At 42.1% G+C, this 27,834-nt stretch overlaps 1 protein-coding gene across 4 annotated transcripts in view; it reads left to right on the forward strand.

The window, feature by feature from the left end:
* celf5a (cugbp, Elav-like family member 5a) overlaps window positions 1–27,834 on the forward strand; it is a 179,325-nt gene that overhangs the window by 135,875 nt on the left and 15,616 nt on the right. For 3 of the 4 annotated variants that reach the window (XM_087174967.1, XM_087174968.1, XM_087174969.1), the window contains exons 4-7: window positions 7,301–7,429; window positions 10,228–10,307; window positions 18,046–18,192; window positions 25,415–25,580. In XM_087174967.1, the coding sequence (XP_087031093.1) occupies window positions 7,301–7,429; window positions 10,228–10,307; window positions 18,046–18,192; window positions 25,415–25,580 (522 nt within the window). The remainder of the gene's footprint in view (window positions 1–7,300; window positions 7,430–10,227; window positions 10,308–18,045; window positions 18,193–25,414; window positions 25,581–27,834) is intronic. The other variant, XM_087174970.1, reaches the window with a different exon arrangement.

Below are 27,834 nucleotides of genomic sequence, written 5' to 3' on the forward strand. Positions count from 1 at the left end.
GATCATCCTTTCTTCTAGCAGCACAGAAAGAATTCCCTCTGAGAGAGATTCGACCCGGTCGGTGTGCGTGGAGGAAATGTGTACTATAAGAATGCAGAAGCTCTCCTCCTGTGAGGCTGCTGTGCGGCATCATATTATAGTTTGATCTTAAGCTCTTTGGCCTTACTAACACGCTATAGGGCTTGTGATACAACAGTTAACCAACTGCAACCTCCCACCCACTGCAGGGATATTTTGTTTGTAAAAAGTGTAGATGCCTCTTGATATCGTTTTGTAGGTATACAGCTCAGCACGTAGAGTATGTACTGTACACATTTCTGTATGTCTCCCTGTTGATATAGTTACTTAGTATTTGCAAGCTGTTTTATTTCCCTATGACAGCCTGTATGTGAGTGTGTGTTTATACAGTTTTATGGTTACTTTGTGTGTACTTGCCCGCATGTTTGCAGTGTGAATGCATACATGAGCAACCTTGTGAGAGTGTGTTTATGTGTCTTAACATGTGTGTGAAAGCAGTGAGGCCTAATCCATCCCAGAGGAGTGCTTAGTGAGGGATGCGCTGTTTCTGCAGCATGGCTATCAAGGCCCTCCACGCAGTGCTCTATGGCATTTTTACTGATGGCTTTTATCGGTTGCAGCCGAGCTGCCAATGAGCAGCCTTGACACCAAAATGATGAAACTATGACATGAAATCACGCCAGTGTCACTGTATGTGCTGCTAGAGTTACAGAAGCAGGTTGCTGTAGGTACTGTTAAAGGGAACATGTGGAAACTGAATTATGGACTGAATATATACCTCTCGTGGACTCAACAAGCAACCTGACAAGAATCACAAAATGCTTAACATTCATTCTTTATTCTGTCCCATATGTTTCAATAGAAGTCCATAATGCTTTGCTTTGGTGTTTGCACAACTGGATGTGATGGCTTTTCAGTGAGAAGTACAGTATTGTTTTCTTTGCAGTGCTGTTTCCAAGCAACAGCTCCGAAGTTGTGAGGGAAACAGCGCTAATAAGCTACCTCATTAGGGCCAGTGCATGGTAGGCCTTACAATTTGTGCTGTCTACAACTCTGTGGGTTAGCATGCAAACTTCAAAAGACAGCTGCAGATACAGCACACACACACACAGGAGTCCTCATTTACTTTAGAAATTGGTAAACAAACTATTTTATCAACCCACATTTCTTCCTCAGATGAAGGTGTGCTGGTAGAACCTACTAACTGGGTTCTGTCTGAAGTGGCTCCAGCGTTATGACAAAATACGTGGCCGTCCTCTCGCTGGTGATAACGCAGCACATGAAAGGCTCATTATTCAGGAGTTAATTTGGCAGGCTATTCTCACCCTAAGGCTGTGCCAAACCTCAGACTCCCTCCCTCGTTGGTCTCTGCCACTCCTACCTCTATAATCCCTTACTGTGCGCAGGGTGGAATGGATGACCTTAGCACATCTATACACAACAGGGCGAACATCCTGTGCACTCGTATGTACTGTACATCCACACGCACACATACACCCTTCTATACACATAATCTCATTAATGCAAACACAACCCTAGTTAGATCCCTATATGTAATAAATTGGATTAAATTCCACTGGCTAAGCACTGTGATCTCTTAGGGTTAATTAATTTCATTCCATTCTGTCTGTGTTTTTTATGCTTGAACACATGCTGACACTGTTATTGTGTGGCATCCTGCTCATTGGAGAAGTATAATAGGCTTGTGAAGGAGGGAGAGGAAGCCACAATGTATGGTATTCCTACTACAAAGTGATTTTGATTCTTTCTTTCTTTCTTTTGACAAGGAAGTACGCTACAGTAGCTAGCTCTAATATGGTAGATCCTTCCCCTCCTCACAGCCTCTCTCCAACTCTTATCTTCCCCTCCAAATGAGAAAACCTGGATGGCTTCTCAGGGCCCCTGTTTCTGCCTGGATGCTATCTCATTTGGTTTTAATATATTTATCCATTCATTATTGTTCCCTTTTATCGGCCAGCTAATATTGTTCATAATTTGTCCTTATCTCCGAGCCTGACAGTCAAATTTGCACTCCGGCTCAGCAGACAGATGGAGAAATGACCCTTTTCCAACCCCTCCTTCCCTAACTCCTCTCCTCCCTTCATTTCTCTCCTCCTCTCCAAACTCCAATGAAACATGACTGACAGCCTGCTGTATAAGTAGTTGTCATAGCAACCTCCCCATCCTTGTGACAAGTGCTTTTTCTCTATAGCACACTCTCGCCCTCTGTCACAATATCTCTCTCACTCCCTCCATCTCCACTCCCTTGCTGTTCGACTGAGAAAGAGACAGAGAAGGAAAATTTGAAAAACCAGAGATCACCTAAGGCAGTTGGTATGCTTTTCTTCCAACCTTCACCTCCATTCTCTTCGCCATCCCCTACGCACCCACCACCAACACCACCGCCACCCCTGACAATGATTTACCAACTCCTGTGGTGCACCTCCTTCATGCATCCTGGCTTATCGAGAACCGCAGGACTGTACGCACAGCAACTTACAGTATGGGCACATCGTTCTCACTCTCCCACACATTCACTCTCTCTTTCTCTCCTCCTCTCTCTCTTCCATTCTTTCTCTATGTCTCTAGCTTCCCTTGGCTCTCTCTTCCTCTTTCTTTCTCTTGTTGCTTCAAAACTCCTACTCTGCCCCATTGCTATTCAGTAAGTCTCATTTCACTGTCAAAATCCTCAGCAGTCTGCAGAGTTATCATGGAACATACAGTAATAAGTCTCTAGTACACTGGACGCTGCTGCAGAGTGTGTATGTGTGTTGTATGGACAGAAGATCCTTCAAACTTGTAGTGGAATTAAATGTTATGTAACAAAAGAGAGTGCTGTGTAGAGATTTGGAGCATGTGCATAAGTAAAGAATTATAATGGTGTTGTCAGTCGTGCGTGCGCTGTAATAGTCAGACTACAGCATGAAGATCGGAGATATGAAATATTACTGATTTAATTTGCTTGTGCGCAGTGACTCAAAGACTTCACACAAGGCCAATGCGCTCATACTGAAAAGCTTATATTGATTTGAAAGGGTCCAAATGGACCCAGTAATCTTCAGTATGTATAACCAGGCAGCACACTGCCATTTCATTATTCTGGAGTTTAATTTCCAATGCATTTATTCCAAACAAGCATCTGTTTAATAACTCAGAGTAAATTAAACATGATGGGGGGTGAATTTCAGGACAGCAGTGGTGTGTCACAATAAAGTTGGATTCAGTACTCTGCCGTGGTGAGCTGTAAATGTATCTTAATGCCAGCATGCTGCACAGTTATCACAGTTAACTTGCTGGTGCTTATTAGACCCCTGAATTGTTTAGGTGATGACATTTCAGTGTGAATGCTAAAGCAGAGAGACGCTCTAATTTGGGATGGTATTAACGTTGGCTCGGCTCTGTTGTGATGTAAACACAAAAAAAACAGCTCATAATTTCTTGTCTTATTTTGCATTCATCTATACAGTAGAAGCCATTTACCACAGGTGAGGAGCTGTAACGGAAAGGTGATTCAGCTGCTTTTGAAGGCTGCAGAAGAGAAAAGAGAATCCTCTCTGAACCTCTGCTGCTAATCATGTTTAAACTTTTTGCGTTACAGAATGTTTCAGGGTTGTGTGAGACAGACATGAATCAATTAAAAAATATTCTTATCATAACTTATTATTAGTTATGGAAAATACATTTCAATTTGGCTGAATGGTAAAGTTCAAAGTGGCATCTCTGATTAGTCAGAAAGCCTTAAATGGAGCCAAGGCACCACTGTTGTTCAGTCTTACCTGTATACACACACACGACATATGTAGCTGTAGTTTGCTCTGCAGAGTGAGCAGATCGTTCTTTTTTAGTTAGGGAGGGGTTCGGTTTCCATACATATGGAATATGTGTGTGTGTACTGTACTGCATAGATGAGGCAGAATTACAGATTAAGGATGAGTGCCTTTGAACTGTTGCAAAGATTGAACTCAGCTGAGGAGTCTAGGTTTCTGCAGAGACTATCTGAGACTGCCATCCTTGGATCAAAGAGGCCAGAGCTCTAGTAAAGATACATCAGGATAAATATCCGGATTTCAGAATCTTTGTAAACACACAGGTTGGTTAGGAAACCCCACTGAGATACAACAGATGTTTTTTCTTTTCTTCAGTTTCGATGAATATCATGTGGGGTGTATCAAGCTTTGCATTGCAGTAGAATAACACACAGAAGAAGCAGGATTTTTGATGGTGTGTTGCAGCCGTGGCCACCAGCAATAGCAGTTAGCAGTGGCTACAGTAGAAACCAGCAGCAGTTTAGCCATTAGTATAACGTTAATCTGATAAAGTGGTGACAGCTGAGGTGGTGAGATGCCTGTATAGCAGCGGATGGAAGATAGTAACAATACATCATGTGGGTTAAGATGGTGTCGGTGAGACTCTACAGCTTTTTGTTTTGTACTCTGAGCAGCACAAGTTAGACAACATTAATCTAAAGAATAGCTGCCCTGAAGAAAAAGTCAATACACTATAGATACGAGATAGTTAACAGTGGGAGATATAACTTGTCGTGTGTATACTGTGTGTGGTAATAGTGAGGGATCTGACGTATATAACCCTCTGTGTCAGGGTGTGAGAGGGTATCCTAGTTTGTGCCTGTCATTTCAACTGTAGGTGTTTAGCACCTTGTGTGTGTGTGTCTGTTTGCACACCGCCTGTGCTGCAGTGTTGTAGATAAATGAGATAATGTTTCTACTGGCGATGAACACAAGACCTGAATTCCCAAGGTAGCATTTTAGTTGAGAGCAGCCACAGCAGAATTCTAGACTGTGGAACAGATCTCATAGATGATCTGTTTTCATGCGTGGTTAGCTTGTTTTCAAAGCAGACTCAGAACATGCACTCCATCTCTCTCTCTCAGCCACAGATGAAGAACTCCGACTAAATGCTACTGCTGTAAAAATAAAACCCGTATAAAGTCACATCTTTCTTGCATCTCAGTCAAATCCGGCATGTGTGTGTTCAGATTTTCAGATATGCAAAAAAAAAAAAAAACGCCCACACACATTGAACATGACTCCAGTGGGTAAAGCTTTTGTGCGGCTCACTGTGAACCCATATTACACAGGGATGTGATATATAGTGGCCAATGATCCTGTTATACTTGGAGTCCTATAAATATTATTCCATTCAGCTGGAGGTGACTTGCCAGTTTGCAGTCTTTCAACTGAAGGATGGATGCAGTGTCGTATTTTAAAGCAGGCCACATGTGAGCTGTTCACAGTGTGATTGTCAGAGTGCAGCTCAAATGAAATTGATAAAGGTCATGCATTAATTCAAAACTTGTCAAGCCCCCATCATCCACTCGAACAAGGGAGTTACAGCCAAAGTTGGGTTGCGCAAAGGACGAGTGTGGTCACATGGGCGGTTCTTTGTGTTGTGTGTGGCTCTCCGGCTCTACACAGGAGCATATCGACACCCTCTTAAAATAATGGCCTAAGTCATTTTTTCAGGTTTTTCAGGAAACACAAAAAACTCAACAAAAGAGTCACACTTTTGACATAGGCCATTATACAACCGGGGGTAGAATTGCATGTTCCCCTCAACTGAGGATTCTGGCGATTTTACCAGAGGTGGCCAGCATCATGAGGGGGTGATTTAGGCAAAAAAAACATTTTTGTCAAAACATGACTTAGGCCATTATTTTAGGAAGGTGACGATATATGAGATGTGGTCTGGCGGCATTCAGGAAAATTTGTGCAGGCCAGCCCCTCCCCCTCTCCTCGACTCATCTCCCCCATCCAACCTCAGAATTTATATTCTCCCTCGAGCAAAAGGAAGGACCATCTTGGCCTTTCATTTTCCAGTTCAGGGCTTTCCTTTTTTTGCAGATAAATGCTCTCCAATCCACCCTGACAGATGTCACATTGCATCACTTCCATTTTGATACATTGCCTCTGATCCTGCCACTTGCAATAAGGAGCCAGCACCAGGGACGCCCCTCCCTAGACAACGCTCTGACACGGGTGATTATTTTAAAGGTGCATCATTGGTGGTGCTGAGTGCTGAAACCATAACTGGGCGCCGTGTTCGTGTACACTCGCCACCGTGCCCACTCCAGGAATGTGGGTATCGGGTGGTGCCTGGGTCAGGAAATGACAACAAGGCGACATACTCAGTAGTCATCACAAGTTAGCCTGACACTGTGCAATACCTCTGGCAGCGACTTATGCCGCTCTCAACCACTTCACAGCAAGGCCCGCCAATCCTGTCTCTCCTCAGTCTCTCCACTGTGACTTCACAGGTCAGAGTTGGAGAAACAATCTGTACAAAGGGAAGGTTTTAGTGCTTCTGCTGCCAGCAGAGACACACTGCACAGTAGCATTAATCATACAAGGCCAGAGTACATCAGTAAACACAGTGTGTCAGGTCAAGGTAAAGATCAGATCCCACAGCATTTAACAGGACTCAATAGCATACAGGCTATCTATTGAAAAGTCAGCGTTATTCATGGCATGTCTCCCAGCCTTTGTTGCTCGCAGGAGAGACACGCCATTGTTCGCCACGCCAGTGCACACTGAAATATTTCTCTGGCTACGCAAAAAACACTGGATCAGCAGCAATTAGTAGAGTAAGAGAGAGATAAAGAGAGGAAGGGAGGGAGGCAGTTGAAAAAAAATGAGGGGGAAAAATGTAGAATCAGCGAGAGAAAAAGAAGAGCAGAAAAGAGAGAGTTGAGAGAGATGAATAGAGCGAGAGACCAAGGGAGACAGTAAGTAAAAGAGAGAGAGAGAGAGCATGATTTTCTAGCCAGTTCAGTACAGTGTGTAGGAAGTTGGAGCTGCCTGGAGCCCCTGGTGCTTTTAAATGACCAAAGACTTGCTCATTGTCTTGGGTCTCTGTGCCTGAGTGTGTGTGTGTGTGTGTGTGTGTGTGTTTCTGTGTGAGAGTGTGTGTGTGTAACCTCTTCATTAGTCTTCCCATTGCTCTTTCCCTCCGGCCCCTGACCACTCACTTACCCCCAGCAGCTACAGTATATGTGCCCATATGGGACTAAACCCACTTATACTAGAGATTAAAATGATCAGTCTTGGAAAAGAGATAATACAATGTGACTCGAGTTCCACCGCTAAATAATGTAGACAGTTAGCAAGGCTCTGTGAACGTGTCTCTGTGTTTGTTTCTGTGGAAAAGGAGAGTTTTTCTTAAGTGACTCTCTGGTCCACCAACAATGATCCTGTATGTTCTCAAATTGCTTTCATAATTGAGGTCAAAGTTATAATTTAACCTTTTGCCTCTTTGTTTGTTCCAGAAGACAGGAAGTTGTTTGTCGGGATGCTGAACAAACAACAGACCGAAGAGGATGTTTACCGCCTCTTCGAACCCTACGGAGTCATCGAGGAGTGCACAGTCCTAAGAGGTCCTGACGGAAACAGCAAAGGTAGGAGCCATGATACAGTTGTCAGCATTATTTAGGTCACTGACAGAGAAGTGACAGTGTGTGTCAGTGTCCATGACAGCTGGGGTATGTAAAATATATGTGACACATGCATCAGATGTGGGTCAAGATGCATTTTCACGTTTTCACAAACAGTTTTAAAAGTACACTATTTGATGTGCTAGATGGCTGCAAGCAGTGACCAAAAGTTAAGACTAATATATCAAATACTGATGTCTGACTTTCAAGATTGGAAACTGAAACTCGTCAAGTGGGTAATTAGTTTATTTGACTTTTTTTGTAGAGAAATTGGTGTCATTTTCTGTTGAAGTAATACTCAAAATCCAAAAGTTTCAGAATCATGCCATATTATAACAAGAAATTTGTTTTTCTTTTCTTTTTTCTTTTTTTTGTTTAAAGACAGACAGGAAGGTCTTGGATAGACAGAGGAATAATCTGAGATACAATCCAAAACACTGCACACTGAAGTCACAACCAAAACATCCCATGTTATCAGTAATTGTAATCCCATCAACTACGGCATTGATTCAAGAAATGCAAGTAGTTTCAAAATGCTGACTTTGCCATCACAAACTCTTTCTCAGCATATATCGTGTGTCTGTAAAAAAGAAAAAAGAAAAAAAAGAACTCTCCTACATTACAAAGTCATGATTTCTGCTCTGTCACTATCCTCGAGTGTTAATCTGAAGCATTTTTTCCTACGGAGGTACTGCAGGCCCGTACTGTAACTCGGGTACTGTAGTGTTGCTATCTTGCAGGCTTTTTTTAAGACAGCCAAAAACTTTTGAAGACATCAGTTCCCTCTGACATGCAGCAAAGAGCAAAGAGACTAGTGGTTTTTCATGTCTCTAAAGTCTATTCCCCGTCCAGCGCTTATGGAAATTGTTGTGGAATTATATCTAAGGGGGTTTGAAGCCAGAGCGTTCTGACTGTGCAGTGGTTTGGAGGGGTAAAAGGGAAAGATGGATGTCAAAACAATTCAAGTGTCCCCACTGTGAGGATGGGGGCAGCCAAGGGAAGTTTCATTCCTCTTTGTGGCTCTGATATATTTTGTGCTCTTTCTAAGTCAAGTCTTTGCGTTGAAACACAGCCTCCAAACATTACTATTATATTCATCTTTGTCCGGTGTCTGTATTAGTTTCTGATGTTATTTTTATTTTTGCCTAAACACCCAAACAAATAAAATATCTCTGTTCTTCTCAGATCTGTTTTGCACTTGGCTTTCGCAAATACTTATTTGTGCAGAAATTAGTGCAACAGTACAAGTTTGATCACAAAATATTTTATGCTCCTTAGCTATTTCATATTCAACACTTTATTTATTTCAAAAAGTGCAGGCAGTGCATGACTTGCAAAGTACCAGTATGTCAGGAATTAAATGCCTAATTATAGGGACATATAGTTTGTACTACTGTAGCAAAGTCCTTGTACAGGTCATGCAGAGCTCTAGCTCTTTTCTATCCATATCTCAATAGGGGGCAGTGGTTTGACAGCTGAATGGGCATCTTGACTGGCTGGTGTCCACAGGGGTAAGCCCATTAAGAGGGGAAGAATGGCAGGGCGGCTGGGTCAAGCAGGATAGATGATAAGCGGAATAAAGTGTGAAAGATTAAATAAGAGTAGAAAAGAAACTCAAAATGAAATAAAATTAGGTGAAATAGGGCGTAATTATAAGAGGGCATGGCAGCTCAGTGGTAGTAGTACTGCTGCCTCACTGCAACAGACCCAGTCTCAGTCCTCGTATGCTTCTGTACAAAACGGCAATGGTGTTATCTCTGCACTGCCGTATAATCTAAATGTGTGTCCATTTGTTAGCTGTGTAATAGACTGGTCATGTGCCCCAATGGTCTCTTCCTTTCACCCAGTGCATCCAGGAAGACACCTGGATGAAGACAGATAAATATAATCAATATTCTAACATCAGCATTTACTGGTTATGTAATTGATAAAGTGATGATTTGGGGGGGTATGGGCATGTAGGGACACTATATTAGTCTTGAGAGATTGTTACAGTATGTTTATGATTTTATTTAAAGAAGTTTATAGCACAGCACTGAGTCTTTTTAAACAGGCAAAGTGTACAGCTTTGAATCAAATTGTGGTATATTTTTCAAGTTATAATATTATCCATACCCCAGTTCTGAAATGGGGGCCATACTCCAGTCTAATAATTGAATAATTAATGTGCAACAGCAATGTGCACTTTGTGAACCCACAAAAGCCATTTTCAACTTCAACCTCTGACAATATTCCTCAAAGACATTAGAGCTGAGAGTGTTGGTTCTGTGGTTTCTGGCATTTGTACTTCATATTCACGAATACTGATCAGAACATCCTGTTGTAGGAACAATAAAGTTTACTGAATTCTCAAATTGGGTTGTTTTCTATCTGAAAACATTATGAGATTAGTCAGATTAGCTAGTATTTAATATGCACAGACAGGCATGTGGTGCTAAATAGCATGCTTTTCTGCTTCATCAGTGCAGTGTTTAGCCTGCAGCTTCTGCCTGCTTGTCTGCCTGCCTAATACCCGGAGTGGGGCAGCCTGCTGTGCAATGAAAGCCTCTCACTGCACAGTGATTTCTGTGGTGTCAAATAGAATTCAACATCCTTTATTAATATACCGTAGGCTTTTAAACTCACTCAATTGAATATATTTACTGTATATATATATATATATGCTGTGTGTGTGTGTGTGTGTGTGTGTGTGTGTGTGTGTGTGTGTGTGTGTGTGTGTGTCTACCTGCATGTGTGTGGTATGCATCTGTTCTCTCTTCCAGGTTGCGCCTTCGTCAAGTTCTCCACACATACTGAGGCTCAGTCTGCAATCAGTGCCCTCCACGGCAGCCAGACCATGCCAGTGAGTACAGCTCTATTCCTCCGATACACAAACACACATAGAGAAATAGCAACATACACACACCACGCAACATCCTTTGTATCCACAACACAAACAAGTCACAGCCCACCACTCACAATAGCTCACATAGTGCTATCCACCTCTCCTGATTGGAAATTTTGAACTTACCCCCAACTTCAGGGTTTTAATGAACTTATAGAAAGTGCAGTCATCTTCATAAATATCCAAAGTTTGTTTTGTTCTTTTTAAGTAAACAGATACAACCAGAAATAACCTTCTGTCTCTTTAATTAACATGCTACTTAAAAAAAAAAAAAAAAATCCAAATCTAATTTCCAGATAAAACTGTTTAGAATGATAATTGAATTTTGGGTGAGTCATCAATCAGTAGTTCTGCTTGCATAATCAGTGAATATAACTCCAGTGTGAGATTACATTTGCTCGTTATGTAAGCACAGCGTGTCCTCTGAATTCTCTCTGTATTGGATTTACTATGAGCGAAGGAGCTGTACTGCTCATTTGTATGTGTCTCATGTGTTGGCATGGTCGCTGTATACCTGATGGTGTCAAAATAAAAGCTACTTACTCTGCATTCCAAATCTGAATAGAGTTATTCTCCGTGACATCGGGCGAGCGGACAAGGAGTCACGTCCCATATTACTCAGTTGCCTGAAGTATATCCTGCTTTTATCCTCATTTTTGTTTTGGGAACCCTCGCTTCAGAGAAGCAGGGACCCTGAACTCTCGCCCACCCTATCTCACAGGTGTTGTGTTTCACTGTATGATTTCATTATTAATGGTTGCCAATGTGTGGCTCAAGAGAGGAACGCAGAGAGAAGCGCTAGAAACCAGCTGTGCCATTTTGGCACAACCTCCAAGTCAATCTAAGTGCAAATGACTGGAGGTCAGGAGGAAACTCTGGATGTCCATTCTTCATAGATACCCTCCTTCTCTGTTGCTCCATCCCCCTATCTCTGCTAGCTCTCTGCCCTAGCTCGTCTCTTTTTGGCAGCCTCTCGGGATATTAGGCAATAGACTTGTTTACTCCACCTTTCACCACATTGGCTGCTGAATTATTCATCCAACTATAAGCAGGGGGCCAAAGGGAGGGGAGGAAGAGCTGGAGAGAGAGTGAGAGACGGAGGGAGAGGGGCGGGGGCAGAGGGAGAATGAGTGAATGGACAGGATTTATACCTCCTGCTCTGGTAAATTGATTATAGAAATCTGATCAGCATCTCATATCCTGTGGCTGCTGGAGGAGAGGGCACAGTGTGCCTGCCTAGCTGAGATTAGTGGACCACCGGTGGACCATTACGCCTCAGCAGGACACTGCTATTCAGAGCAAACTGTCCATCAGTGAAGCAAAGATCCTGGAAAAACCTTGGACCATACATCCTCTGTGTCTATTTGAGTTCATGTTTAATGCAGTTGAGTCACCGCTGCAAAAAGAAGTCATTGATTGAATGAATAAATAAATAATCTTTCGTTTACAACACATTGGGGTGGCATAAATAAAGAAGTAAATAAAGGAAGAAAGACCATTGACAGCAGCGATGCAGGATACATACTGAACTTGTAATCAATGGATGCCTTCACTGCGTCCAGTTTGCAACTGCTATAAGCAATCGCTGCATTCCTACTTCTCTAAGGCAAATAGAAACGATTAATTGTTCTTATGAACTAAGACAAAAGGCGCCAGCATATGTATATTTGCTGCCCCACCAAGGCTGTGGCTGATAAGCAGAGGCAGAGAGATAACTATGAATAAAGCCCAGCCAATAGCATCGCTAGCTGAAGTGCACCGAATAGTAACACAGCGACTAACTACAGCAGTTTGATAGATCTACTGCCAATCCCCCCAAAGCATGAACACTGGCTTCTTAGAGTTTATGAGTTCACACACACACACACACATACATGAATACATGCTTGTGCATACATAAACATCTATAAACAGAAGCACTTTATGGATAACACATTTGCATGAGCACTCACACATATACACACTTTCTATATCGCCCTTCCCACTGTTTCACTGTCACATGCTCGTACAGCCACGGGCTAGGGTCAAAGGCTCCCTGCCTGATCTTATTTTCCAGCTCAGAGGACTTGAGCTGAATACATTTGTGTTATTCATGTAGAGGGGGAGTGGGCTTTTTGTATGTATTGAATGTGCGAGTTGGGAATGAGAGAGAAAATCTGCATGGAGAGTGTGCACATATGTGGAGTCTATGTACATAAATGACGGTCAGTGCATGCAAAGGTATACTTAATGCATGCATACCATGAGTGGAAGCGCACATGCTTCCATGTATTCAACTGTACATTTGTGATGGATACCCAAATGATGAATAATCCACCAATAACTAACTACCACATAATGTCAGTGTATGAACAATGATACTAAGATAGTGTACGTGTGTGAATTATAGGAGTGCATCGGCAGGTCACATATAAGACCTTGACTGGATCTCCATCACACCCTAACCCATCATATTTCAAGCATGCAGACCTCCACCTCCCATACACGCCATCACCATCCCTCAGCCTCCTTCAGCTATTGCACATGCACACAGAACACACACACACACACACACATACAGCTACAGTTCAGGATATGAGTGGCTCAATTAAACATTTAAACGCTAGAGCTGTAAAGCAAATTGCTGGGATTCAGCAGGGCCGTGTAGGAAGTAAGTCCCGGGACAGAATTACACCGAGACGAGGGGGGATGCGGGTCAGGTCCACAGAGCCATGCTGATTTTTTTCACTCCATATCCGCATTAGCTCAGCCTGAGTTTGAGGATGTTTCAGCTGACACAGGGACTAGAGATAGAAACACTGGAGCAGGATGATGGAAGGATAAGAGCAGAACAAAGGAAAGCAAATGAGGTAAAGTTTGCATAGGAGAGAGAGCTTCATGATTGAGAGTAAAGAGGGTTTTTTTTTTTTTTTTTTTTTTAAAGCAGCCAAATTTGGTTCCCCAGCTGCTGGGTCTTCTTTATTACTTTAGAGTGAACATGCAACATGCAAGATGCAAGTGCCATGAGTGCCAGGATTTGACAAGAAGACACATTGTTTTAATGTACAGAGCAGCATGCTACTGCCTTAAACAGTGACAATATGAAAGAAGGGAAGGCAAAAAAGCAGCAGATATTGTGTAAAATGTGGTTTCAGTTGGAAAACAGTTATGATCTCATTGTGTAGTCAATGAGATGCAGAGTTTTAATGTCAGTATTTCACAAGGATGATAGATTGTTGTGTTTCTACTCATTAAATAATGTTCTGCCTTTATTTTTGTATATTTCTTTGAATTTACATTCCAATAACCAAATAGATTATACTCATCCGTTACTTTACTTGCCAAGCTTAAAGATGATGTGTCTTTATACAGTATGATTCCAGTGGGTAGTTGGGATGGAGAAATGGGTGGTAATGGCTTATTAGAATACAGTAATAAGCATTGCATAGCGTCATGTAAAGTACATGAATTATGGGATATAAACTGTAGTTCCTAACTGTATATGTAGCATCAATATTCATTTTTGCCACGTGTTATTGTGGGCACAATAAAGCAGTCACGGATGTTTGAATTCTCAAGGGAAATCTGTCTTGTACTGTATAAGATATGTGAAACTGACCATAGCCTCAAAATAAACAGATGAGCAGCACATGATACACACTCATGTTGCTGAGTGAGAAATTCTGGTCAAATGAATTTTTCACATTAAATCCTAACTTTTTGAACGCAAATAGTTTTTTAATCTATTGTACACAATGTGGATGGAATATGAGGTCATATGTTGTGGAGAGACGGGCAGCTTTAGTGGGAGCACATTCTGATTAAAAGAGGTGGTTTTTATTCTCTAGGCAGTGATGAAAAAAATCATGTCTGTGTATGACAGACATGATTGAAATGGTAATTATCAGAAAGATGGGATGCTATTTCTTGATTTTTGTTTTTGAAGTAGCAGGGATGGACTGAATCATGGAGACTGAGACAAATTTGCCATGTGACACTTGAAACCAACACAGGACACAGGATTAACCTTCCTTCTAGTTTCACCCTAAACTAACACAAGCTGGCATATGATAGGTCTTTCTCAATCCGGGTTCCTTCTCTGTATTTGTGTTATTGCAGACTTGTGAAACGTCACAGCGCAAGTGCTACTCCAAATCAAATCCGAATCTTGCTAAGTACAAACCAAATATCCGGAAGTGTTCTCACTCTGCCCGTTTTATCGAGGAGCTGACTTGTGTGGAAAGTGAGAAAGTAACCATGAAGACTTTCTTTCTTTCTGAACTGTGGTCAGTTTAGAAAGAAAGCCTGTTTGGCATTTTTGGAGAGGTGAGACTGGGGTCATCTCGATGTGTGCCGCCATCCCGGGAGAACAGTCTTATCTCAGCAAGCCTATTGGCAATTCACCGCTGGCTGTGTTGTCTGTAGCGTTCTGATATATGATAAAATTTCTTTTGGAAGATGAAATTTTGTCTCAGAGTTGAAATATAATATTTGTTGCTGCCAGTTAGTCTGAGAAGATGAAGCTGAATACATAATAAATACATGATTTGTTGGACAGTTTAATAACAGTGCTGCCTCTGTGGACTCTCTGAGTTTCTTATAGGTACAGATACCACCACATTTCAATAAAAATAAATATATATAAATGAAAATGAACAGAGGCAGTGTTGGCTATATTTAGCTATATTTCATTAGATATTTATTCATACATTACAGATTGGATATCAAGTGTATTTTTTATGACACTGTTTGTGGACCTTTGAGTTTAGGTTATTTTGTCACTGTTCAGTGCTGAGCTGACCCGCTGATATTAGCAAGATATCACGGTCGATACCGCTGCTGTTACAATTGCAAATAGTCCTCCCATCCCTGCGAGTCTGGACTTCTGAGGTGAACATGCTAAGTTTGAACTCGCAAGTACGGGAGTCTGAACTTGGCATGTATTGAGAATTCAGTATTGAGTAAGGCCTATATATGTATAAAATTAAAGAAGTAGCTTTATTCACGTGAGGGAGTGCAGCTTGGACACAAACCAACCCTCCTTGGCAAAGAGAGGGAACTGTAAAGAGGCAGACTTCCTTTATGTGGTTCTGAATCTCTGTCATTCGTATTTTATCCACCCTGTTTAACTCCCTTTCCTTCACTGGCTCTCTAGGTAGCCGGGAGCCGCTCAGCAGGGGGATTCTGCTCATACTTGGCAGCTTAAAAATTTAATGAGACTTTTACTTCACACTTCATCCTCCTCCCTTTATAGCAATGGAGATTTTGCTCACTGATATTCTGACAAGCCTAACTGGGAAAACCTGGGAGATAAACAAATGACAACGGATGCTTAGCCGACAAGCCATAAGATTCAGGTGCACTGAGGAGAACCAGTGGGAGGGCAAACTCACTGTATAGACCTTCTTGAAAAAAGCTTTGCAGAGTGTGGGATGTACATGCAAGACTATGACAGGGAATGGCAACAGGCTTTTATACAACCAGGCAGGTCAATTCACAGTAAACCATGTTTATATTACTCCAGTCTAGTTCTAGATGGAAAGAAGGTTGACTACAAAGTTCCAACTTAATATCCTCAGGTTATAAAAATCAACCTTCCTTAAAAAAAATAAAGAAAGAGAGCAGGAACGCTGAAAGGGAGTTAAAATTTCCAACATGTACTAACACATCTCTTCTGTATTCTGGTCCTGCAATGCCCTGTCCTGGACTCTCCCAAAGTTAAACTGTATAATAAAGTTAATGATGCAGATAGTAAAAAGCTGGACAGACACAACAGACAAAGCCTAAACCTGAATCTGTGCCAAAGTTAACCTGGTGACTAAGTGCCCTCCTTATATACAGTAGTGTATGAGGTGATGCTGAAGAGAGTGAGTTACAGATAGCGTATCTCTTTTAGATTATGTTTTTCTCTCTCTTGTTTCTATCATATTTTAATTATTGCAAAATCAAACATGACTGTCAGTGACCAGGAAAAGTGTTGTTCCAATGTGGTAGGACAGTGCATACAGTAAGAATCAAAACAATTAGTAACTCAAATGGACAGAGTACAGATGTCAGCCATCTTCACAGTCTGACAATTAGTCTGTCAGCCAGTTAGCCAACCATCAACCATCATAGTCAGTCAATCACTCTCCTAACTAGACAATAAGCCGTTTAGTCAGTCAGCTGAAGTAACTGGCCATCCACCTACAATCCTTCAACCCTGTGATTCAACCACCGAGCAAGCCAGGGGGCGAGGGCTCGAGGGAATATTGAGAAAAGTTGTGGAGAGAAAGGAAGAGGATAAAATCTATATGCTACAGTCGAAAGGTCCAGTGCCTGTCTTTGAACATCACTAGACATCTCTGTAGATGCCTTTATTAGCAGACATCCTCAGTTCTCAGTCAGGGAAAAATACAAAGAAGGGGGAAAGAAAACCTATAATGCAATTTGTAAAAATCACCATTACATTTATCATTTATAAATGCTTTAATTCAGTCCAAGTCTTGCCAGGTTTCACCCAGATCCAAGCCAACAAAGAACCACCCCTTTGGACCTTTAAAACCCCCAACCCCCAACCTTCAGTCCCAGCACTTCACAAGTCACCACTGTTATTGACAATCTTGCATCAATTTCAGGGGGCCTCTTATTGTGACTGACACACAACCTTTCTACACTGTCAGATCAGAGTAATATTTCGGCCTTTTATGTGGATCGATTGGCCAGTTTGGGGGCACAGAGGGGAGGAGAGGCGGAGCACACAAAAGGTCAACTGTAGCGCTAAATCATTTGAAGATTCTTAATGAAGGGTGTGTGGCAGACACACCTGCTGGTTTCATTATTGGGCTGCAGAAAGGAGGCAATAGCACTGATAGCCACAGCGAGAGGAAGAGGGAGGCTAAAACAGAAAGAGGACAGAATGAGGGAAATTGCCCAAAAAAACAACATTTTCTTTGAAGAGCGCTCTGACCAAGGTCAATAGGAACCACCGCCAATAGTAGCTCTGATTTCAAATCATTACATGTGACAGATCTTTTACCCTTAACTGTGGGAAGGAGCACCAAGGTTACATATATGTACTGTACTGGATGGAGAAAGCTGGGGGGGGGAATATAAAGTATTTATGTTATGTAGGCTGCTTTACCCTGAGTGACTTTGTACATTTGTTGAACACTGATTGAAGGAATGGAGGGGTTCTGTCCCCACATCTGCCAACAGAGCTGTTTGCACAATAAGTTGAATGTTTGTATTATTTACATATCTCTGTTATGGTTCATGTTTTTGTTTGCCAGCCATAAAATAAAGGAGGAACGATGCTCTGCAATAATACAAATGTGTAATGATGTTGCATAAAGAATGCCAAAAAAAAAAAAAATGACACGCAATTAGAGGAGCTGACTAGGTATTGATGTTAACAGCAGTTGTTGACACTAATGAACACAGCATACTAAGAGATCATAAATAATAACGAAGAACATTCCTCGTGCACTTTCTCAGCCTTTTGTGAGTGTCTGTCTCTAAATATGCAGGAAATCATAACAGTCACATATGCAAATTATTCCCTTATGTGGCTGGAAATCTTTTGGGGATAGAGGATGTACACAAGAATGTACAGAAGACTGTCTTCCTTCAGTTGACTGACTGCATAACTGATAGTGTAAAAGGTGCTTGCAGCAAAGCAGGGTTAACTGTCCATGCTGTCTTTCCTCTGATCTTCTGTTCCCTCTGCCGCCCGCAGGGTGCTTCCTCCAGCTTGGTGGTCAAGTTTGCCGACACAGACAAGGAGCGCACCATCAGACGTATGCAGCAGATGGTTGGGCAGTTTGGCATCTTCAACCCAGCCATCGCCCTTCCCTTCAGCACCTACAGCTCTTACGCACATGCGGTGAGTTGGAAAAGCCATAGACATAGACGCACAGCAGAATTTAAATAGATTAAGAGTCTGACCTGAGAATTTGTCCCATGGCATTATGTATATATCTACAGTACACATTTGAGAATGAAATTACAATGAGTGTAAGAAATCATCCCAAGGGTTTCTTAATCTTTACATTGAAATTTTAAGGGTGTTGGCGTACTGCTAATTCATTTTTATCTCAGTTCTTCAAGCTTCTATAATCAAAATTTTTATATTAACAATGAATCAAATGACTGTACGTGTATGAAAGTGCTGGTCAAAATGAGGAACCCATCGAGAATTATCACTCGCCTGAAGTTCCCCTCAGATCTACAGCACAGAGAGTTTGGGTTTCATGGGACACATGTTTTGGTTCATGTTCATGCATGTTTTGTCACCACTCTCATAGTGTCATTTTCAGCCGCAGGAGGCAGTAGCTAAAACTTACTGTAAGCTATCTCTCCAGCACCAAACAACAGACGGACAAAGTTAGCGACTAGCTGATGAACATAGTGACACATTTAGTAGCTGAAGAGCCAGATATTTCCCTCTGGAGTTGGTGGAAAGTAAACCAGAGTGAATATTGGGTTTCATTTATCAGTGGCCAGAAACATGACTCCAAATGAATCCTAATGTTGCTCCATATCTGCTAGAAACAGAGAAACAGAGCTCTGTATCTAAAAGATATGGAGCTAATGTTGTGTTTGTGTTTACACCTTGTTTTTCATATCTTTTATTCCACCAACCTTACCAACATAAAAAGTCTTGGAAGCTATATTTGATTTATCCAATATGCTTAAAGCTGTTATGTGCAGATTTTGAAAAAGTTCCAACTCGGGAGCCGCCCAGTGGGGCAAACAAACCCCTCACATGGATAAATGGACTGAAAGCAACACAGACTGTATTAACTTTTGCCTGGATTCTCTCATTTTTATACAAACAGAAACATAGAATAAGATCACATAGGTCACATTTTTTTTTATTTATCTGTAAACCCCATTGAGATGATCAGTGATGTGGACCGCTCGTGTGTCAAGACTATCACTCGTGGGATAAACAATTTAACTGTGGGATTTTTCTACCTGGGATTTGCTGCAATTGGTCCAAATACACATCACATAGGTTAACACGGGATATCTACCACTGAAATCTGCAGTTTATAACTTTTCTGGTAATTCCACTTCAAAACTTTTCGCTGGCAAATCTTTGTGCATTTTGAGCCCTGATTGGTAGATGTTGTTGTAAGTGAAACTTAGCTCGCCAAGCTCTCATCACCACTCTCCACTGCTTTCCTCTTAAGCACTGCTGCCATGCCATTACATTCACTACCCTCAGCACGTAGGCACGTTGGCTTGTACCCTCCAACCCTTCATCAGCTTCCCTCTGCCCTCCCCACCCCCGCCTACTGTACCCCACCCTCAGGGCATGGCACCGTACGCACACAGCAGACCCCCGGCTCTTTGATGAGTTCAGACAGCCTATGCAGCCCCTCTCACCATGCGCCCCCTCTACCCTCTATCACTGATTCTCTACCCTTCCCCTCTCCCTCCCCTTGTCCCTCCCTCTGGGCCTATGAGATGCTTCAGGGGCCACAGTTGACTCAGAATATTCCATGGGCAACTTATCTGCACACAAACTTTCTTCTTCCCTGCTGAGGCAGAGCACACACACGCAGGCAAATGCACACACATGCGCACAACCTACTTGAAGCAGGCTAAAATAAATTTAAGAAAAGCTTTGCATCCAGTGTTGAAATAAAAACCTGGGCCTCTGTAACAACACACTGCACAAATACACATAGACAGTATTTATAGCATTTATTTACAAAGGAGGAGGAACATAAATTCCTCTTTTCCTGTACTTATTTGGATGTAAAAGTTACATTTTTTGCTCCTTCTAAATGCCAGGATTAATTGTTGACGTTAGGCAGGTCTTGGGGGCTTATCCATTTCCCTCATTTTCATATCACAGCCATGGGACCCAGTGTGAAATGTGCAAATTGACCATCCCAGAGTAATTGCGAGGCCATCTCTTGTGCTCTCTCCAGTAAAACTCCCACCTTCATTACCATTCATGAAATGCAGCCCTTTCCCAGGAAATGTGGAGAAATGCAAATGTTTAAGGGGTGGTGGAGGCAGTGGCGGTCTGCGGGGAGACCATTGTGCCCCGCTCAGGTTGGCCATGACTCTTATTTACTGTGGCAGAGACCCGTGTCGACTCATACAGACGTGCACAAGAGTGTACACACACCGCGCAGCAAATGTTCTTTCTTTCTCTCTTTTTTTTCCTCCCTCTCTCTCATACACACATATAATATGACAAAGAGCAGGATGATGCTAGGAAATTGAGTTCCGACTGAAAGTAACAAGGGCATGCGGGATACTTCAGCATTAGAGAGAATCAATTACCATTAAATCTGGAGGAGAAATTGCACATATGTGGTTTCTCGACACAAAGATTATACAGCATGAATGATGGTAGTGAAGGTGAAATTCTCCTTGTATTAGTATTATGAATCACAGAGACTCTGGATGCCATGCACCTGCACATAATGAATTCAGCAAAATAAAGCAAGCAACTCTGAGGCAAGGCAACCTTGGAGATAAACTCACCCCAACTATTGATAAAGTAATGAGTGCACAAGAGGCAGTAATGGATTATCAGCAAGGGTCTTGTTTTTATATCACGCTAAAGACTTATTTAATGAATCTAAATACTGGTTCAGACTGCTAGGTGCGTAATAATGTGGAATAAAGGCAAATATTAGTTATCTTTAGTGTGGGTGTCCAGCTTGCACAGTGGTTATGATTACATTACAGTCATTGGCACTGGCTGCATGCACATGGTGTGCAGCCGTGATTCTCCTGTAGCCACCGGGAATGTGCTGAAGTGATACGATGAATGTTTTTTACGGCAAGATAAACTACACATATTCCCCCAAGACGAAAAACCTGCAGTGACAGAAAAAGGACTTTATCTCCAAAGACACACTACATGTTCGCCTACTCTTCATATACACTGGCCAAGAGAAGAGGAGGTGGCACAGTATAGAATACAGACGTGGGGAGAGATGGTATATATAGCTATAACCAGAGAGTACAGTAAATGGTAAATTCAAAGAGCTACCTCTCCACTACAGCAGTGGATAGGATTATAGAGTTGAGCTGACAGCCAGTAAATTGGATTTTAGGAGAAGGAGGGGGCTCTGAACACAAATTGGAGAAGTACAACACTGACAACATATGCCAAAAATGAGAAATGTGCCATTTTCACGATAGACACAGATACTGGTGTGCTCTGACAGGAGACATCCTATTTGCAAAAAGGTGATTTCATAAAACACAAGCCGAAGAAGAGCGAGAGAGTGAGATTCCATGTTTCATTCCAGTGTTCGTGGTAAGTGATAATAGTTGAATTGCTGAATGCAAGTAATAAAATCAGATTTTATTACCTTTTGGATTTCCCCTTCAAGACACAAACACCATATTTGTACATGATTAGATTTGATTCAAGTCACTTTTCTTCCCTCCCCTTCTAAAGCCGTGTCTCTTTGTAAAGACAGCCATTTTAGCTTCCCTTTGGGTGGAGGACTACATGCTGTGTCAGTGGACAAGAGAGAAGTTTCTCCAGCACCCGGCCCCTCTTGCCTCCCTCAAAGATTCTCTAGTGTGATATAGATAAATGAGAGGAGAGAAAATGGTTTAACTTGGTGCTAATAGTGACAGTGTGTGGGTGGATGAGGGGGAGGATGATGACAGTAAACTCACATTAGGAAACATCTCCCCCTGTTGGAGGGACTCACATTCGAAACAGAGCCTTTTGCAACACAGCCCACATGAGGAATGATGGTAACAGATTACTGCATCATTCGGCTGTACAGTAAACTGCCCGCACACACACAGACACACACAGGCATGTGTGTGACCTGGTTTGGCTGCTTTATACTTGTGAGGACCAGCTCTTGACTGCCCCCCCCCCCTGCATGTGTCTATACATGTCTACACACACACACACACGCGCACACACATAACAAAGTGCATCAGAGATGAAAAAACCTATTAAAATCTTTGTGCGGAGATACAGCCTGCTAGCATGGGGGTAACAAATGAGGCCCTTGAGCTTCAGTCTTCTGTCTTCAGTCTCTTAGTTCACCTCAGTGACCCACTGCCTCCCTCTCTCTCTCATTTTTTCAACCTTTTTCACCGTCTCTCTCTCTCCCTCTTACTCCCCACCCCCCCCCTGCCGCCGCCCCTCCCTTCGTCCGTCCCCGCCTGGTTGGGCTATAAGGGGTCACATGTGACAGTGCTGAGAGTCAGCGAGTCACAGAGCAGCGCTACAGAGATAATTGCCATGTGATAAAGAGGTGATTGCCTGCTCTCACCAGGGGAGAGTAATGCCATCAGGTTGCAATAAAAAAGCAGATGTCTGACACTAAATGAATGCTACTGGAGCCCGGGCAACTTTCTTTGCTCCTTTTCATCTCATGCACTTCTCTTTTGTCCCCCTTGTTTCTGTCTGCCTTTTCTTCCCTCTTCCTTTCTTTTCAAGAGGAAGCAGAAAAGGTTGTGTCTGTGATGATGAAGACTCAGTTGTGCTCATTCTCCGCCAGAGACATTTGCTATCTGCTGGGTAGTGCATAAATAAAGAAATGGGAATGGCTTTTGAATATAATGCCTTTGAAAATTTGAAAAAAAAGAGAAAAAGCATATGCATACGAAAAGTAAAATGGAATGACTTTGAATATCTCTGTCAACATAACCACTCTGCTTTTTGTTCTTTATTTTATTTTATTTTTTTTATCACAGCCAGTTTGTATTAACCACTGAATTCCGACATAATTACATGCTTGAGTTTCCAATTTGCTGCATTTTAATTTGGAACGAAGCATCAATGAATGCCAGAGTTGTTATCTGTGACAATCTGACGGATGGCATTAAGGATTGCATTATCTAAGACATGCATTGGGAGAGAGGCTAGTATTCTGAAGTCACTAGTATTCACTCCCACTCCATTATTGCCCTGTCCAGGCCTCCAGCTTGTATAAGGCCACAGGGCCCACAATGAATAGGCTACAGGCTTATTAGAATCAACCCTAAGTCTCCAGTCCTCACTGAAAGCAGTGAATGGATCCAGAGAAAAGAAAAAAAAAAAAAAACAAACAAAAAAAAACAGTGAGTGGTGTGACAGTGTATTTACTCTGTAATACCACCCCAGTCAGACCCTTCATCCTGAAGTCCAGCCCTGTTCACATCCTAATAGGAGGGCAGTCACAGCATTGCCAAAGCAAGGGAGCCCCAGATCCTCCGGACCTATTTGTTTGTTTTTTAAGTCATTGCTTTTGTTTATTTTCTTGTTCCCTTGCTGTCTTTTGTAGCTGTGCCCCCTTAAAGGCTCAATTCATCTTATTTGGAAAGGAATGGATGATCCCCATTTGTCACGTTGATAAAATTATGCAAATGACAAAAGGCGTTAATAGATAGCAATGCCAAAGCTTGAGGCTAATGGATGAGATGCCAATGTTGGGCACTCTATAGCGGGACAGTCGCTTTCAGGTTACCTGACAGGAGCACTGAGGGAAAATAATTGGCTTTTCCATTGCAGGGTCCCCATGCAAATACAAGCAGAGTGCCATTCTATACCTCCACTGTCTCACACTATCGTCATTAGCATTAGTGCCAGTGGCAGAGGAGTTTGATTTCTGCTTATACGAGTCAGTCTCAGCAGCTTCCCTGACACATAGCGGCTATGCAGTATTAAACAGATGCAAAGTCAGGGGCAAGAGGTTGGTCCATCTGTGTTTGTATTCCTAAATCACACACGTCTGCATGCCTGATGGGCAGCTACACAGCCTGCAAAAGATTATTGATTCCCCAGATAAACCCATTGGTTCACAAGCTGCAAAAGCCATTGTACAATGATGGATTTTCTTCTGAATTAAGCATTCAGCATTTGGTTTGCACAGGGAGAATTTAAGCTGAATGCGGAAACTCAAATAGTCTCCACAGCTCCTCATGCATGTTGCGTGTACGTGTGTGTTTGTGTGTGAGCACAGTGCAGGGCGGCGGTGCATGTGAGCATGTCCTATGCATATGAATAAACACTCTGTGGGCTGCATTTGATGGAAAATAGTTTCCGCTCTCACTTCTCACTTCATGCTAAGTAGAAGGGCAGACTGAATGAAAGCATATTGATTCTTATCTCATTGTGGAACCATCCAATGGGTGAAAAGGTGTCTGCCATTGGCATTTTTTGGACACATAACTTACTGTATTACTAACATGGTTTGGAATTTGAGTTGGTAGCTATGTCTGCTTTAAGAATATTGTTTAATGACTCAGGGTCTGGATTCAGTGACTTCTCAAAACAGCCATTGTGGAGTTGTACGGGTATTACAAAAGATCACAATGTTGTTTGGTAAAATTATGTCTCTAACACAGCTTTTCACACAAGCAAAGACCATGGTCATGCTATTAAGTTCCAAGACTAAATGTATTCTGTTTGCAGAATGCCTTCTATTTTGGCAAAAGTAGCCCAGAGTCAGGCCGAGTGGTTTTCCAACTGAATTATAAAACAAAGCAAATTTTAAACTCTGGATGGATGTTGAGCTGTAAGCAGCAATCATTACAAATACATCAGAAAAATTAGAGATGAGTTCAGGGAAAATGACGAGAGTGCGAGACGTCCGTGGCATTTCTATACAGCCAAACAGAATATTGTGAAGTTTGACAATTGTAAGGAAAAAGCATTGCAACTCTTCTGCAAACTTTGCCTGTTCCCTAAGCACAAAGATAATGTGCACATGTCAGTGCCTTGATTTGTATGAGCCCAACAGACAGCTATTAAATTGTTTCTGCAGCTGGTGACAGGCTTCCTGCTGGGAGAATAGACAGATTCACTAAACATAGGTTGACAGGCTTCTTTTTTCTTCCCTTTCTTTTATTCCGCTCTACTTTCTCTGTACTTCCCATGCACTATCCATCCATCAACCTCAACATACATCCCTCCCTCTGTTCTACCCTTGCAATGTTTCTCTCTCCTCTCTCGCTCCCCTTCTCTCGTCTTTGTCTGACTCCTTCCCAACTTACTATATTTTTCATTACCATCTGTCCTCCCCTCACCTCTGTTGCACCCCGTTCTCACTCCTGCTCTCTCACACACCCCATCCAACCCTCCTATCCTCCACCCATCTCTCCGTGTCCCTCTTCTTTAGCTCATGCAGCAGCAGGCAGCCATCATGGCAGCAAGCCACGGAGGTTACCTCACGCCTAGCGTGGCTTTCCCCGCCACACAGATCCACCAGATGGGGGCGCTCAACATCAACAGCCTCCCACCCACCCCCATGACCCCGGTGTCGGGTGAGTTTCATCAAACCCTGGGTGAGCACTCAGTTTCATTCCCTTTACTCCTCTGATTGTGTGTGTGTGTGTGTGTGGGGGGGGGGGGGGGGGGGGGTGCGTGTATAAATGTCTTACTGTAAGTGTGTAGGTTTTATGTGCCAGTTATATTCCTGTAGGTCAACTTGTGTTTTTGATAATGTCTATATGAATATTTGAATTGTGTGTGTGTGTGTGTGTGTGTGTGTGTGTGTGTGTGTGTGTGTGTGTGTGTGTGTGTGCTGTCACAGTGTGAGAATAAAAAAAAAGTAGAGCGGCAGCAAGGCCAAAAGACAGAGTGCCTGCTTACTGGTAATCCAAAATTATTCCACTGGAGAGAAAGACAGTCTAAGATGAAAAAATACATTCAGTGGGATTTGCATGTTTATGTTGTTTGTGGATGCAGAAAATATTTGGGGATAGTAGCAGTCGAATAAGGAATATCAATAAGTAAGTTTACAGATAAGGCACTAATTTCCCCGTAGTATTTTGACCTTGTGCTTTGAACCACTTGCGCATGATCTGCATGCAGTTGGTTTTGTTTTCCATAACAAACACCTCCTATGCAGATAGATTACAGAGGAAAGAGAAGGACTTTGAAATACCTACCCACTGCATAACATTTGCTTACTCAGCGGTGTTTCATTTTCCTTGAGACAGAGGAAACACAAGATTCTCCACTCAACAAAAGCATGAGCCGAAATAAATAATACAGGAGTATCCAAGTCTTTGTTGTGCTCCGCTCACCTACTTTGTCTACACTGCAGCATTGAGTTTTTAAGGTGATGACTTTGGTAACTTTAAACCAATCAGTGTGTGAGAGAGAGAACCCCCATCAGTGCAACAAAGCCTATTTTAGATTTACTTTATAGCCATCACAGGAAACGAGCATCTTACTACAAACTTGCTGCACTAAGTCATATTTTCTCTCTGCACTGTGGTTTCTGTGGGGAAAAAAATATTCCCTTAAGTTGTAGTATTCTTTTCACTTCTTCATCCAAAGACACAAAAAGGACAGTTTTATTGTACAATGTTTAGTCCTGCTCATCTCAGTTCACAACAATCTTTTAAATTAGGATGTACAGAACAGATTGCCGATCAGGTGCTGAAATAAGTGCAACGGGACCCTTATCATCCTTTTAATCGAGCCTGTCTTCACCAAAAGTCAAAGCAATGTGTGCACATAAAGTGAGATGATAGAAAATACCAGTGGACACACATGCTGTATGTGAACAATATATAATTTTCAATATCAGGCAATACATCTAGAGAGGAGAGCCATTTGTCAAATATTCACAGTGATGTTTTCAGTGCAAAGTGTGCACTTTTGGGTGGGCATAATCAATCAGGCAGTGATTAAAAGTGGAGTTCAGTATTGCTGTGAAGCTCTTATTTTGACAGGTAAAGCACTGACAGCAAGGCAATTCAGATCTTTGTTTTCAGCATTCATACCTGTATTTTGTAACACAATAGTGCTGATGAAAGATAGTGCAACTGCATTGCAAGGAACTCACTCTGTAAGTGCGTGTGTGTGTGTGTGTGTGTGTGTGTGAGTGAAAGAGAGAGATGGGGAGCTTTATCTTCCAGTCCGATTGAATTGTTTGTGCTGTTTGGTATCTCGTAGCCTACATCACTGTCTTACTTGAAAGGAGATATTGCTGAATTTTGTTGGATATTTTGTAAAAGCTAAACAAAAATACTTGTATAGTGAATGTATAGAGAACTTTAAGGCAATTTCATATCAGCTGGCAATGCTAACAACATGGCTTAGGCAAGGACAAATATGTTTATGCTTGTGATTCAGAGACAGAGATAGGAAAAGAGAAGAGGGTGTCTGTGAATCTGTGAATCTGATGGGTGTGAAGTGGTGCCATTTATCTGCTTTCGGACATGCCTCTGTAAACTACAGTCGACTGATTACCTTTTATTATTGAATGTAATATATTATTAATCCTTGAGAGAAAGCATGGCTTTGGAATATTCAAGGACTGTCATAAATATGAGATGTTTTATTTCTTCATTCATTAATTCGAATGTAGCTGCCAGCAGCTGCAGGAGTGGTAGTCTCGCTTGCTGCTTTGGTATACACAGCTATTTTCTCTCTCCTTTTTCACACTTGTGGCTATGACTTATTTAGAGTTCATTGAAGGAATACATAACATTACTGGCAAGGCTGTCTGTATAAGTAGGCAAGAGACTCTGACACTACAGAGAGACTGTAGGATGTCTGCCACAGAGTCAGTGGAATAATTAATTG

Source organism: Seriola lalandi, unplaced genomic scaffold (assembly GCF_002814215.2).
Source record: "Seriola lalandi dorsalis isolate HSWRI2012SDOR001 ecotype SW California unplaced genomic scaffold, Sedor1 jcf7180002054402, whole genome shotgun sequence".
In the NCBI taxonomy this organism is placed as follows: Eukaryota; Metazoa; Chordata; class Actinopteri; order Carangiformes; family Carangidae; genus Seriola; species Seriola lalandi.